The 15591-nt window shown below is 37.6% G+C and overlaps 1 protein-coding gene across 6 annotated transcripts in view; it reads right to left on the reverse strand.

Annotated features, from left to right (window-relative positions):
- FANK1 (fibronectin type III and ankyrin repeat domains 1) overlaps positions 1 to 15591 on the reverse strand; it is a 33378-nt gene that overhangs the window by 10046 nt on the left and 7741 nt on the right. For all 6 annotated transcript variants that reach the window (XR_014564943.1, XR_014564944.1, XM_083741475.1 and 3 more), the window contains exons 2-7: positions 10860 to 11037; positions 9297 to 9421; positions 6582 to 6663; positions 5306 to 5380; positions 3916 to 3981; positions 1244 to 1409 (exon numbers count right to left, since the gene is read on the reverse strand). Coding sequence is in view for 4 of the 6 variants with exons in the window: in XM_083741475.1 (XP_083597601.1) it covers positions 1244 to 1409; positions 3916 to 3981; positions 5306 to 5380; positions 6582 to 6663; positions 9297 to 9421; positions 10860 to 11037 (692 nt within the window). In the remaining 2 variants the exon portion in view is untranslated. The remainder of the gene's footprint in view (positions 1 to 1243; positions 1410 to 3915; positions 3982 to 5305; positions 5381 to 6581; positions 6664 to 9296; positions 9422 to 10859; positions 11038 to 15591) is intronic.

Below are 15591 nucleotides of genomic sequence, written 5' to 3' on the forward strand. Positions count from 1 at the left end.
TATAATTTGTGTGTTTGTGTTTTTTTCAAATTGACCCTAACATAATATTTGATGTTCATTCTGTATTATAATTCCTAAGTTATTAGTTCTTCCAATACACTGTGTGGAATCAAGTATTGTACAAGCAGACTTCCACTCACTTTACTCGACTGCAGTTCCCCAATACCCTAAAATTCTGTCCCAGAGGGTTCCCAACACTCCAGAGCAGATTTTGAGGGTATACAGGAAGCTGCAGGGGGGTAGAGATAGGGAGGTAGAGTCCTGTTGTATGAGAAGAAGCCCACTCTGCCCATGAAAAACAGTACTGGATACAATCCAATAATGTATATATTCAATTGAACTTCCTTTTCCTGGTTTTTAAAAATTATTTCAGGGATCATCTTGTTGGTGACTTCGACAACAGGGGAAAGTTTGCCTTTATCTACCGAGAACAAATGGGTCACACGATCAGAATTCACCAAACTTTGGAAAACAGATAGAGTATGTTCGATGTGAGGGCGATCTGGCTGCGACATCTGTCACCCCATTGATTGCCAGGGTTGATTCGGCTGATCTGGCTGGCTAGGCGGGTGTCCCCTTCCTCCCTCACCACTCCATGTGCGTCCAAAGCTGCATGCTCGGTGGAAGAGGACAACCATCCCAGATAGAAGGAGTGTACCGTTCTTCAGTCAAGGGTATACAATAGCTGCGCTCCCCTGCTAGAACCTCCAAACAAGCTCAAGGCCCTCCATTCTTCATTGCAGTCCTCTGTGCCTTTCAAATGCCTCTCCTGAGGGCTGGAAAATCCTTAGAAAAGGATGTGGCACAGAGGAATACAGTGTAAATGAAGAAAAAAAAGTATAGAAGCAGCTTGTCAGAGTGGATAGCTTTGTGGGGAGCACATGAGATCACAGTGGGGAGGACAGGATGGGAAAGTCACATTGCACAAGTGTCTTTCACTCAGGCACACACTGGATTCAACCAAAATTTGTACTTTTTTTCAATCCTAGTATATATTTATTTGGTCATTTGAATCTATTTCACCAAGTATCCTCTTACGTAAACAAGATGGTTTCAAATACAATAACCAATGACTATTAAAGTTATATACAAGCTTTTTAAAGCAGGTAATGCAATTTCTTCATAACCTTGAAATTATGGCAACAACTGGTGCAGCATTCCATAATGATTAACAGCACACCTATATACAGTGGCATGTACACATCTGATAAACTGCTTCAAAGTATGCAGATAAACACCATACCTGACAACCATCCTTGACCATCCACTCAATAACATCGACATGTCCTCCGTCAGCAGCCCAGTGCATGGCTGTACATCCCCCAAGATCTCTGGATAACCAAGAAGCTCCTTGGGATCTGAGATACTTAGCAATGTCCAGGTGACCAGCATAACAAGCTATCATTAAACTAAGGTAACAAAAAAAAAACACCTACTTATTAAAGTAACATAAAACATTGTTATTTTGCAAATTCTAGAACTGAAAATTAAGTCCTGTTTAAGTGAGCCACACCTTAGTCTAAATACTCTTCTAAGTTGGTTAATTTTCTGTTAAACACCATTTTATGACTGTATATTGCTATGTTATATGACCACTGATATAATCACTATTATATTACTAGTAAAACTGAAGCCTACATAAAGTATATGTGCTAGAAGGAAATGGTAGTGTAAAAGCAAAACACAATATCCAATTGTCCAGATGGACAAAATGGGCTGATAATTGTAAAAAAAGCCTTTATATATATAAAATAAGGGCTTTTGTGAAATGTATAACTGGGGTTAGCAAAAATAGCCAAAGAAAAAACCAAAAGAACATTTTCCTAGTAACTGCTAACATCTGCAGTTCAGTGTGTATCACTGAGGATTCTGTTGAATCTTTTGAGACATTACTTCATTTTAATATTTCCATAGAGAACAAAATCCTAGACATCAACTGAAGACACAACATATTGACTTCAGTGTAAGATTTACAATTTCCCAACCACAGAACATTAGCCAACATTACCAGGGACATCTAGTACCACTTATGAAACACCTTTAAAAGCAGGCCTTTCAGATTAACTTAAAATATAATCGGGAAGAAAATTTGCATGATTTTGTGTAGATATCTAAATAATACTAGAAATTAACCGGCTCATAGACCAAGTTATAAAAAAATTGTATTGTTATTCTATGGGTTATTGTATCTTATTTCTTGCTGCTGCTCATATGCCGACATCTAATTGTTGTAATTCTGTATTTTCCTCTGATTTGTCTAGACTCCTTTTTGGAGGCTTTGGACACATTTACTTTTAGAAAATCACCATACTTTTGTGTTCAGGAAGATTCTTTTATATATACTGCTGATACTTTCAACATGGTACTCTCAACATAGTACAATCCACACCAAATGCCAGAACCAGAAACTGCCTGAATAGTTTAGGATCGACATTAGACTGCCAAAACAGATATGAAAGACAAAGTACGGGCAAATGAAAAGTTAGTAATTAGTAGGTGATATGTCAACTGATCAGCAGCGAGTTGAGGCTAGAGGTGGTCCAGGAAAGGCTCTGATAAGGATGTGTCTTGAGGAGATAGTAAAATAACTTTATTTATCAAACTAATTCTGTCAGAAATTATTTTTTAAAAAACAGAGCGGAACACCCTTGTTGTTTATTAAACACTTGGGGAAACCCAACAGACACTATTATTGATTTGGGCCATAAAATGAGTAACTAGCCCTGGCTGGACATTCTGCCTGGATAGGGTGTATGCCAACCATACTCCCTATAACCCCATCCCTGCTTGCCGAGTCCCTGACCTTCTCAGGCTGAAAGCGGAAGGTCAAAAACGGGACTTCTATCTGCATTTGTTTGAAGGAGAGAAAAAGGAAGTCCCATTGAGCAGAAGTTCATTCTGCTGGCTGATGAACACGGTTCACTTGCTAATTTGACTGGTTGTCCAAAATTATATGTATTTATTGGCTTACTTTACTACTTTAAAGTCCTTCCTGGTCAGTAAGAGTGTTGCATGCACTAAACAGACTGAATATTTAGGAAAGAGCACAATAGCCCTTTGCATACAAAAGTGGTATTTAAGGAAACAAACAACTAAAACAAATTTTAACAAGCTTCACAGAATAGCAAAAGTACAATCCACTAAATAATGGAAATGCAAATATATCTCATGCTATATATATGAGCAGTTTTTACGATTTCATACACTGTTATAACCAATTTCATAATTTATTTTCATATTTATTTCATAAACTTATATATACCGTTTGATTGTAAAAAAAAACAAATAAACCAAGAAACAGAACCCAAATCAGAGTAGTGTCAGTAGAGGCTGTCACAACCATCACTCCCATTATAAATGGGCTGCAGCCAGCAACACCTGAGAAGAGAGGAGCTTGTTTCTCATTTCAGTTATCAGCCTCAGCCTAGTCCATGTGTGCCTCTGAATGCATACCTTTACTTTCTGCTATTTAAATTAATGGCTATCATTCATTCCAAGGAAAAATTGAAGTACCACACATGGGTAAAAATTGAGGGTTTATGGGCTCTAAAACCAATCCCTCCCCACAAAATAATAATTTTAATCTGCTTTTTTTGTTGCTGTTCACAAATGTTGCACCCATGCTGTTCCACATTTTACTGCTCCTCCATCCATGTCATGTTGTGTTTCCCATCACCATCAAGTACCATGTAGTAGACCATGTAGTAGAGAAACGATGTCAAGCTCCAATGCAGACAGAATCCCAGTGAAATTTCCTCCTCCATGGACACAGTTTTACATTAAATGGACACAGGTTTACATTAAATATCCCAGTGAAATTTCCTCCCCCATGGACACAGGTTTAAATTACTTTTTAAGTCCACAATATCAACATCCGCCATGTTATATGATGAGGCACTGTACTGCATTTATTACCTGTCTTTCCCACTGGCATTCTTCCGGTTTACATCTGCTCCATTTTCTACCAAAATCTGTGCAAGTCTAGATAGAAAACATTTGCATTATATTATTTTTCTTTTTTTTTTCATGCGTAATTTTTATTAGTTTACATAAATCAAAATACAAGACAGACTATAATATTCCACTTAATATCACACATATTTTAAAAGTGACTTCCTTCAACCTTTCCACAAATCCTCCGTATTAATAAAGGCAAATAATTCCGCATTTCTTATTTTGTAGTGCCGTTAATCATTCTAGTTCATCTGTTTTTCTTTAGACATTACCCTTTGCTTCTTACAGAGCTCCCTTAAAACCCACTAGTGTTATCTGTCCATCGCTTAAGTTTTCCAGATATTTCGTAAGACTTTCCCAATCTTTTACAATGCATTATATTATTTTTCAGCAACTAGCAGCTTGCCAGGACATATAAAGAATATTCAGTTAGGGTGCCAATTTCAATGGCTGCTATAGTAAGAAATTGTTATGTGGCAAACTGACCACTGTCTTCAAACCATGTGCAAATTCATATGCCACACTGAAATTATTTATCAACTAACAGCTTGCCTTGTAAGTCAATACAACTATAAACAATAGCAACTGCTGCAGCAAGTTATCCCAGTCTAGAATATAAAGTTGATGTGATCCATTGACTAGAGTACTGTACAAAATCCTGGTTTCAAGCCAAACTTTGTTTATAATTAACTAGGTAATTTTGAGCAAGAGCAAGTCACTGTTCTTCAGTCTTAGCTCTCAGTCTACAAAACAAAGAATAATTATTCATTGCACTGTGGTGTTATGAGGATGAATGTGAAAGAACATATTCTGAACACTAAATAAATTATCAGTTTCAGGCCTGTAGCTATAAAATAGTATTTAAGGAATGAATTGGGGAAGGGATCCCAAAATTAATACATCTGAAAGGAGAGGTGGCTACCTTCTGCAGTTTTGAAGACTACTGTTCTGTCAGTGATTCCAATACCCCATAATAAAATTGTTGCTGTCTAGTCAAACATTCACAGTAATGAATCATATATGCCCCGGCGTAGCAGTACATATAATATGTATAAATACATATAATGCATACAATATGAAAGAAAGCGAGAGGAATTTGAAGTGAGGAATCTTGTTACTTAATTTTTTTTGCTGGGGGAGGGATTAGGTAGTCAGTGGAGGGCCAGATAAAATTGGTTTGCGATTAGATATTACAATGGGTCATCAATCAGCTATCCCTGAATTTCAAGCAGATAATGGCAACTTCATATCACACGCCCCCCAACCACAAAACTAATGAGAACTATAACTGAATATTCTGATCTGTACAGAGTCTCATACAAGAAAGGTAAAAGAAATATTACAATACTACCTAGTATATCCTTTTTGTGAAGCCACCATCAACGCTGTAAATCCTAGTTTATTGAGTGTATCTACCACCACTTGCCTTTTCAAAAAAGAAAAAAGTAGACTCGTTATCATTTCAAACATTTCCATCACTACAGTTCTTCTCCAATGTTTCTCAAGGTGCATATTCTGCCTATTCATCAGTGGTAAGGATCCATTAAAGTTGCCACCACTGTGTACCAATGGAGGAGGTGGGGGCACAGTGTTCTTACTTATAGGCACTGCAAGATGGCAGGAAGGTATGAACCTACTAGGTCAGCACCCTGCAGTTATGACCTGCTGTCAAGCAAGTAGACTGGGCCACTGACATCATGGCCCACATTTTACACCATGCACTGGCCAGTCAGCAGCTGCACAATGCTCATATAGTAATCTTCATGTCTTTCCTGCTCACCTTGCAGTGTCCAACAACAAGAGCACCGAGTCTGCCTTGATTAGTGCTCCTCAGCACACAACTTCATGGATCATTGCTGCCTTTCATAACATAAAAGAATTATATGGCTTAGATCCAAGAAGCACAGTATGTTTTTTCCCTATGAAAGGGTACTTTTATGCTCCCATTTCTGATATCAACCTCTAAATTCCCTGAAAAATTATTCCCTAGGATTGAGGACCTTTTGCAGTGGCATTTTCTGATAGAGTAGAAGAGTTTGGATTTGATATCCCGCTTTATCACTACCCGAAGGAGTCTCAAGCGGCTAACATTCTCCTTTCCCCTCCTCCCCCACAACACACACTCTGTGAGGTGAGAGACTTCAAAGAAATGTGACTAGCCCAAGGTCACCCAGCAGCTGCATGTGGAGGAGCGGAGACGCGAACCCGGTTCCCCAGATTATGAGACTACCGCTCTTAACCACTACACCACACTGGCTCTCACTAGTGTATCACTAGGAAAGGGAATTGTCAGTTATATAGAATGCCTGCCTTCTACTTACACAGGGGTCAATGTTATAATATGTGTGTGTGTGTGCGCGCGTGCGCGCGCGTGCGCATCTATATATATCTACACACACACACACACACACACACACACACACACATATTAGCACCCATTTCTGTAATAGCATAATTTGCAATTAGAAATCTATCACATTGAGCTTAACATATAAGCTTAACATTAATATTTAGGTGACAGGAAAAATGACACTTTAAGTCAGAGCACAATTTGTCATGCAATTGTCATTATCTTTCACTCATTATTACTCAGATATGAAGATTTTAAAAGGTGAATCATTTCTCACCTTCCTTTAAGAATAGTAAGGACTTGATCTACATCATTTCTGCTAACAGCACGATGGAGATGGTCTCCACTCATTGGTTCACCTGAAGAAAACAATGCATGAAAGCAGGATGGATAAAAAATTGTTTTGCTGGTACTCTGTCAGCTATTAAAATGCTGTCAAATAACTAGCTTTCACATTTTTCAGAACAGCATCTGGACACCTCCCAGGTTCCTAAATTAAACAATAGACCTTTTATCACTGTTTAGCAGAAAGATGAAATGTTTCAAAGGTAACTTTGAAATCTGTTTTTTTTATAAAAAAAACCACAAAAAACCCAGACGATTGTTTATTTATTTTTAAAACCTGGGCACCATCTCTCAAATAAACACTCATGAATAATGACAACATCTAAAATATTGTGCACACTGTTGAGTCTCTGCATTGCAAAAAAAAGGGGGGGAGTAGCAAAAGGTATTAGTGAGGAAATCCCTGCTTCAAATCTCACCTCAATCACAAACTCCTGAGGTAGCTTTAGGGCTTAGGCAACCCATTAGTTCTAATGCCTTCCCCACCATCTGCAATATGGAGTGGATAATAATATTGGGGTTGTTGTATGAATAATGCATTTGGACAAAATAGGTGTATGCTTTTATCTCAATTTTTCCATTTATGTTTATAGCCCTTTATTATGTCTTTGAGGAGACCTTTTCTATTAAGGACATGCTGCTCCCATATTGACCATAGTTTACCTCTATGGCAGTTCTCAAAAACAATTCTTTGGGTGTGTAGGAGCAAATAATTAAAAGAACCAAAAGCTAAGAGAAACAATTTAAAATGTACAATCATTCTCTCTTTGAAGTTATATTAAAATATATATGCAGGACATAAAACTTTCAGACAAGAAGCTTAAGGTTGACAGAGTTACTCATTAAAATTGTGTCCACACAATAAATGTGATTACTGGATAAACAAAAGGAATCTGGATAGGTGAAGGTCATGCTTTTGTCTTCTGAAATAAATCCTTCATAAAAAGGTATTGGGTTGCAGATGAACAGAGCAATGTATTCTAAGGTGGCTATAAGAATTTTATTTATGGAACTGAAGGCTCTATTGAAAACTGAATAAATGATGAACTCATTGGTGAAGACATTCTCCAATTAACAGGCAGCAGCTGTTTGTCTTTCTATTTTAGGGACCAATTGATTAAAATTGCACGCCTCATTTAAACAGGACTTTCTTGTATTTTACCTGAGAAAAAAAAGAAGCAGCATCACACCCTTTTTCAAAGTACTTGCATTCTGATTTATGAAGGCTTTTTCCAGCTGAATGCAAATGCTAAACCAAAAGAGACATTTTGTTTTAATGTGCATATTCCTAACATGCACATTAAAACAACGAAGCTATGAAATATGAATATGAATGGATTTGGATATTTACATATAATAAAGCTGTGCATTGTATAGGAAAATCCTGGTTTTACAATTCAGATTGTTATCCAAATCCATTATGCTATTTAGAAAGCAAACATTATGTGAAGTGCAATATTAAAATGAACTATGAACGTGCCAAACACATATTTTTAGATAATGACGGGCAGAATTCTTTCCAATGCTTTCTTTTCCTGAGGAAAATTTTCCATTTCATAAACGCATTAGTAACAACAAATGGATGCCAATTGCTGATACAATATTTGGCAAGCTTTGTACATTCAAAGTGTTTTGTTTTGTTAACTGAATGTAAGTAAAATAAGCATGCTCAATTAGATCACTCTCTAGGTATCATATTTTTTTCCAATGCAAACTGAAATGTTTACCCTAATTTGCATAGGATTATTCCCCAGATCCCCCCCCCCGCCCCAAAAACTCACACCGTTTTCAGAACAAGGTTTTAATTCAGGAATGGCGGCCTTTGAACAAATGTGAGCATGTTATATTAAGATGCTAACGTCTAATGGCTTCTGGTGGTTACATAGGAAGCTATGGCAAAGGGATTCAGCCATACTTTCACTAAAATGTTCTAGGTATCTCACCATGGGCTAGAGCACAATGGTGAATCAGTTGCAAGCTTTTGGCTGTGAACCTATTTGATACAATACAGAAGTCTATTAATTTCAACAGGATAATTTACTCCCAACTCAGGGAGTGTGGAGAGGTGCATGGAATATACAACACTCCTTTCTTAACTCCCAGGACAAGCAGTTCTGCTGCCAAGAAGCACGCTTCTTACTAGATATGTATCTTCAAAAGGACACAAAGTGGTACATGTTGTTCCTAATGGCTGGATTTTAGCTAGCCACCCAGATGTAGTGATTCATTGTGGGATCACCACAGAGAATATTTTTGCAGATGAAATTCCTAAATAATCAATACTGTCTGGATGCCTAGCTCAATTCATTAAAGAACATGGAGACTTTATGAAACTGATGAGGTTTCTTTTCCTGTTTTTTAATTTGGGCAGCCAAGGACTGAATAGCGAGAAGACAACATCAAAAAAGCAAGCAAACATTTTAAGATAAGGGTTTTCCCCCACTTTAGATAACAGTGAGAAATAGCAAATGCAAAAGGTCTAAAATGTATCCCAAAAAAGATACTGCATAAAAATGCATAATTGAGAGCAGTGCTGTGTTAAATTTACTTAATAAACTTCTGCTTTCCATTTAATAGCTATTTTTATTGGGTAGAAATCAAATTTATATTGTGCATACTTAGAATTAACAATGAATTGCCAACTTACTCGTTGTTGTTACACAAACAGGTGTACTGTAAGCAGACTCCCCTGAAGGATCTGTCACTTTAAGTCGAAATCTGTAGGTTGTTCTAGGTTCAAGACCTTCCACCACATGCTGTTGAGCATAGCCCCTAAAACAGAGTAATGTTATTCCCCCCCAAAAAAAATTTTTTAATCATTTTCAAATGTTTTGTTTATACAAGACTAACTCTAAAAATAAAGTTAAAAATACAAATGGTACTAAAAACCGACTACCAAACACCTGTTACTGTGAATGTATGAAGGTCACTGGGGGAAAAACCCATCCACTTAGATAGGAAATATGTGCCAAAATTGTTCTTTTTAAATACACATTATTGTTGTGTCACTGTGAATCCATCTGCAAATTCATTTGCCCTAACTACACATACAAATCCAAAGTTTTCTCAAGCCTACATGAATACCTAAGCTGTACCCAAAAGGAAAGAAAGGGTGATAGCCAATATCTGTCATACTCAGAGTAGACTCTGTGAAATCTACCATTTCAATTGGTCTACTCTGAGTATGACTTATGCTGGATATCACCCAAGGACTTCAGGTCTTCAAAAACAAGAACTAGAACATCTACATAAATGTCATCAAATATATACTCCCAGCACATTTTTCAAGGGCAAAAGTTCAGGTTTGAATATTTTAATTTAATGTCTTCATATAATATTTGGAATACCAAAAAATGTCTATCAGAATTACCATTACTTTGCCATGTGCTACTGCTTTCACTAAAAAGCAAAAATCCTTCTAAGCTGTCTGACATTGTAAAGAGATTGTTTCCTAGAACGCTCAGAATGCTTTAAATTTTAAAGTATTGTTTATAGTATAAGATATGTAGCTTGACATATGATGAAATAGGTAGTATTCAAACAGTCTAATTCTGCCACCTAGTGACAAACTCTACATAGAAATTTTCTGATGACAACAGAACGTATGATGTCTCAGAGCAAACCTCAGAGCAGTCAGGGGACCACTGGTAACTTATGTAGCACTGCAGTCAATTTATTTATTTTACTTTTACAACACATAAACCACCTCTCCAAATGCTCAATGTAACTGATAATAAAACTATTTTTTGTCGAAAATCAAGAGGAAGATCAATTTTATCCTTTAATGTACTGACTTTTTCAACAATTAAGAAAACCTTTTACAAATTAAATCATAAAGTTAAAAGAAAAGAAACAAGAGTAAAACAGTGAAGGAGTTATGCTTTAGCCATAAAAAGCAACAAGAGAACTACTGGGTGAAGAAGGGTCATGTGGTCCACACTCGGGATCCAACAGCAACAAATCAGACCCATCAATGAATTGATTCCATGTTTATAGAACCTTCCCCTTTCAAGTCATTTGAGTGGTACTTGCTCCACTGAGATGTACAGGTTTAGGGGAAGAGTCTGCAATGCATGGAAGTATTGATATACTCTTGTTACACCTACAACCACAAAGACCATTTTCAGAACCACTGATTTATGTTAAGTATGTCAGCCTTGTTATCCAAGCTTTCAAATTATTTTGTAGGGGGCAGCACAACTTCACTTACGTATAAATTAGACCATATTTATGCAACTTTGTGTCCTCTTCTTCAACTGAAAATTTTAACCATTGTTCCTGAGGACCTTTTCGTTGTTCTTCCAAGTCCCAACTAAGGTGAATATTGTGGTGGCTCACATGGCGTACAACTACAACTGGAGGGCGTGGTTTTGAGATGGAATGTCTTCCTACAAATGAATTACATCATTTCACATGTCTGATACTTATCTTGATTCAAACAGGAATATGGCTAGGACTGCATAAGAACTGTAGGACAATCACTGTGTTATTTGTTCTTTTGTACCTTCCCCCACTTTGCAGCAATACAATAAACAGAACTGTAAAACAATTTTGCATTGTATCTATGGACTTCAGCTGCTGTGACAAAAGTTTGCACAGCCTAAGCATTTATTTGTTTTTGTGGAATATTTATATCTTTCCTTTTGATCACAAAATATCCACAAGATAGTTGAGAATAAGTAAGCAATAACCTCCAAGAAATAAAATTCTAACAGGTGACAGTAAGTCCATATAGCAAATACAAAACAGCAGCAACATACAACTTAATTTTTAAATAACTGTTATGTATTGAAGTTCTCACCCTGGGCCAGCAGGGGGATACTGTAGATAGTTATGCAAATGAAGGATCGAAAGTGACGTTCAGTGATTGGATAGTTTGTATGCAAATGAAGGATCGAATGTGACGTTCAGTGATTGGATAGTTTTAGAAAATGGCAACATTTACATTGTTCTGGAGCTCTATATAAGCAGGCTGACTGAGCTTCTCAGTTCAGTTCTGTTCCAGCTTACAAATAAAGAGCTGCTTGGAAGAATCGCTGTGTTTTCTGATATGTTTGCCCACAACTTAATAACTTTCTCATAAATGGCTTTTAAACAGGATAGTTTTAACTTGGAATCTGTATGCCATCAAAAAAGCAGCAAGGTGCATCTCCCCAGGGAGAGAATTCTAAAGTCTCAGCACCACTACCAAGAAGGCCCCATCCTGCAAAACCACCCTTTGTGTCACACACAAGGAACAATGACTTTTTTCCAGAAAATACTATTTGTATCTGCAGTTTCACATCTTTTAAACAAGTGTAGTAGTTAAGCAACCAATCAAACATGTCTTACATTTTATAATGCAAGTAATCTATAGAAAAATTGGAAAAATACACAGAAGATTAGCATGGCCCCAGCACAAGGATGACTAACAAATTTCATAAAGCATTCTGTATTTCTGTCAGCCTGACCTTAGTGACCATTTTAGCAAGTACTGTATAGTGGAAATATTACTTTCTCAGTGCTTAAAATTATGTTCCTTTAAAAAAGAAAAAATAATTAGTCAATAGACGTAATGTAAACACACTGACTTGGGGGTAGTTTGTCACTAAACACCTATTCTGTTGTAGCCATAAGTGGACCATCACTCAGAATGAAAGCAAAGCAGATACTCTAACTAGAGGCAACAGGCATCCATTATAAAGACATTCAAGTATGTTACTCCTATAGTAAGATTTTGCCCATCTGGTCCATAGTAAATGGGGGGTGGGGGTGGAATGTGGCTATTCATCAAACACTGATATAATTCAGAGCCTAGAAACAACTGGCATTACCTCCTAGAGATGTAGCAATAAAAACCGCTAGCACATGTGCAAAGCTAAGCAGGATCTAGTATGGTTTGAAATCAGCTTGGGGACTATGTGTTGAAATTCCTATATTGCCATGGGTTGGACTAGATGAACACCAGGACCCATTCAAACTCTACAATTATATGATCTACCATTTTCTCAAACAACTCTGATGCTAACTTGAAGCAATACATCATCTTCTCAATTTAACATTCAATACAGGGAAGGATGCATACTATTAAAACTAGATGATTACAGAAGGATCTTTTTGACATGCAAAATGTTGTATACTAGGGTATCCAAGTATGCAATGATGCAAGGGTATCCAAGTATGCAAGTATGCAATGATGGGTGAAAATCCCTTGAAATCAATAACCCTATGCACACAAACCTCAATCTTCTTTTATTTTTGAGAAAACTAGAAACTTGCCAGTTCCCCTCACCCTTCACTCCAAATATGCTTACTTTTGAGAAGGAGTAGGAGACAGCCAGTGACAGGGAGAGAAAGCTATAAACAGGAAAACCCTTGCCAGCCTGGAAATAACACTCCACAGCATATTTGGGAGCATCATATGCTTTTGGGGGAGCGTGGGAATTTAGAACTCCAGAGCAGCCAAGGAAACTAAGATCCCTTGTTCCCCAGCAGGAAATAACAAGCTGGGGAACTTGTTACTTACTCTCCCCAAAATTCAGTGAAGGAAGCAAAAGAACTTACAAATTCCAATGCCTTGGGCAAAAAAATACAACCCTGAGTGTCAGAATGACCAGTACTGTCTCTAGTGAGCCCTCCCTACCATCAGTTACTCCCCTTTCCAAGAATAACCTTAAAATACTGGCGAAGGGAGCCAGAAGGTAGCAAGGATGAATTTCATTACCAGCTGATCCTTGAAACGCCTGGGTCTGGTTTGTAATGGGTTTTGGCTTTCCAAACTAGGTGAGTTCATATTCCAAATTCACACCATCGCTAATCCTGTGCTCTGTGCACTTTCCTTTTCTCATAAAGGTATTAGCACATTATAAGACACACTACACTGTGTTCCGTTAAGTTCAGGATAAGGTATATATTGGAATAATTCAGGTAATTCATTCTAAGGTAGCTAAGATTACCTACAATATTACATTACATTTCACTTAATGAAAAGTTATAGGAGTATATGAGTTCTATTTCCAATAAACCAAGTGCTGATCATTCTGCTTGGCACATTTGACAGAGGCCCCATGACAGCTTTGTAGCAGGCAAACATTCACTTCACACAGCTTGTCCTGCCATAGACATTCCAAAGATGACAAAAGCATCTCCAAACAAATTTGTGCCGGTCATACTTGTTCTCCAACAAGACCCTTTGTTGGAGAAAATATCAAAAATATCAAAACCTATATTCTTTACTTCTTGTTTTGGTTAAATGTGGAAATAATTGCTTTATTATATTGTTAGTTTATTAATTTTCTGAAAAGATTATGCCAAAGTGCAAAATATTTGCATAAAATCTATCACTATGATGCCCAAAAGAGCAGCTGGACTATTTAAAAACACACAAAATATTTGAAACCAGATTAACAGTAGCTTCACCTTCAGCTCAACCAGAAACAGCTTGATTGATATTCATTTCATTACTATGACCAACATGGAGCTTTATGACATCATAGACAGGAAACAGAAACATTGTGAGTTATGAGGTTGTCCTATTGATTGTCTTGCATTTGGAAGTTAAATTCAGTGTCAATACACTAACTAAAACTATGACTTTAAAACATAAAGAACAACCTCATCAGGAAATCATAAGCTTTTGTCCTAATTATTTTTGCAGTGAAAGCTGCTACATAATTTTCATACAGTACAGATATTCATACAGCTCAGCGGCATATCCTTAAAATGACAGAAAGAAAAAAGACAGTGATGGCACAGCTCACTCCACTATCCTTTTATAGTGAACAGGGAAAGATCAGATTCATCTATCTATCACCCAGAAAAAGTTCCAAATTGGTCAACCTTATAATCTCTTGCTACAAAGTCAATTTGGGAGTTTAAATTCTCTGGAGACATCTGAAACTCATGAATAATGAAAAATTAAATAGAATTGATTACATTTTTAAAAATCTGCTTAATTATTGAAATCAATTACTTAAGCAGAATCACTTTGATCGAAAGTCTTCGTTCTCTATACAGAGGTACCTCGGGTTACATACGCTTCAGGTTACATACACTTCAGGTTACAGACTCCGCTAACCCAGAAATAGTGCTTCAGGTTAAGAACTTTGCTTCAAGATGAGAACAGAAATTGTGCTCTGGCGGCGCGGCAGCAGCAGGAGGCCCCGTTAGCTAAAGTGGTGCTTCAGGTTAAGAACAGATTCAGGTTAAGTACGGACCTCCCGAACGAATTAAGTACTTAACCCGAGGTACCACTGTACAACACTTGCTTTGGGGGAAAGAAAAGTGATGAGGCAAAAACACATGGAATGTCAAAAGTAACAAAACAGCAAGTGTACATCTTCTACATAGCAGCATCGACAGATGACTTAGATCAGCCCTTGGGAGCAACAGGCCTAAGGACCAAATGTGGCCCTCCTGGCATCTCTATCCAGCCCTTGTAACTCTTCACCAGGCCCCATCCCTCACCAACCCTGCTCCACCCACTCCTGACAGGAATGTGTCCTTGATTCCAGCTTGCCTGGGTGGAAATATGTGCATGTCTGGTAACCTCTGACATTTGTGAGGCAAGAGTCATATCCACTGTTCTGCACAGTTCTGCCTCTGGACTGCCCATTGTTGGCATGTGTCTCTCAGAAGGTTCCTCATGAGGAAAGCACAGGCTGAAAAATATTTCCCATCCCTAGCTTAGATGTGTTCTGTCCCTTCCATTTTCCAATACAGATCAAATCAGAGAAGGATTTAGGGGAGCGTAACCAGTTCGGCCATACTGGCTGCAGAGCCTTGGGAGTGCCACAACTATGATGTAGAATGGAAGGAGAGGTACAGGGGGGCACTGAATTTTGGCATCACAGAGGGCACTGCTCAGGGCTGCCAACCTGAGTAAAATATTGGGGGGCAGGGCGGCAAAGTAAGCCCTGCCCCACATAATCCATCACAAGACACCGCACACACACACACACACA

This window comes from Podarcis gaigeae (genome assembly GCF_964106915.1).
Source record: "Podarcis gaigeae genome assembly, chromosome: 5".
In the NCBI taxonomy this organism is placed as follows: Eukaryota; Metazoa; Chordata; class Lepidosauria; order Squamata; family Lacertidae; genus Podarcis; species Podarcis gaigeae.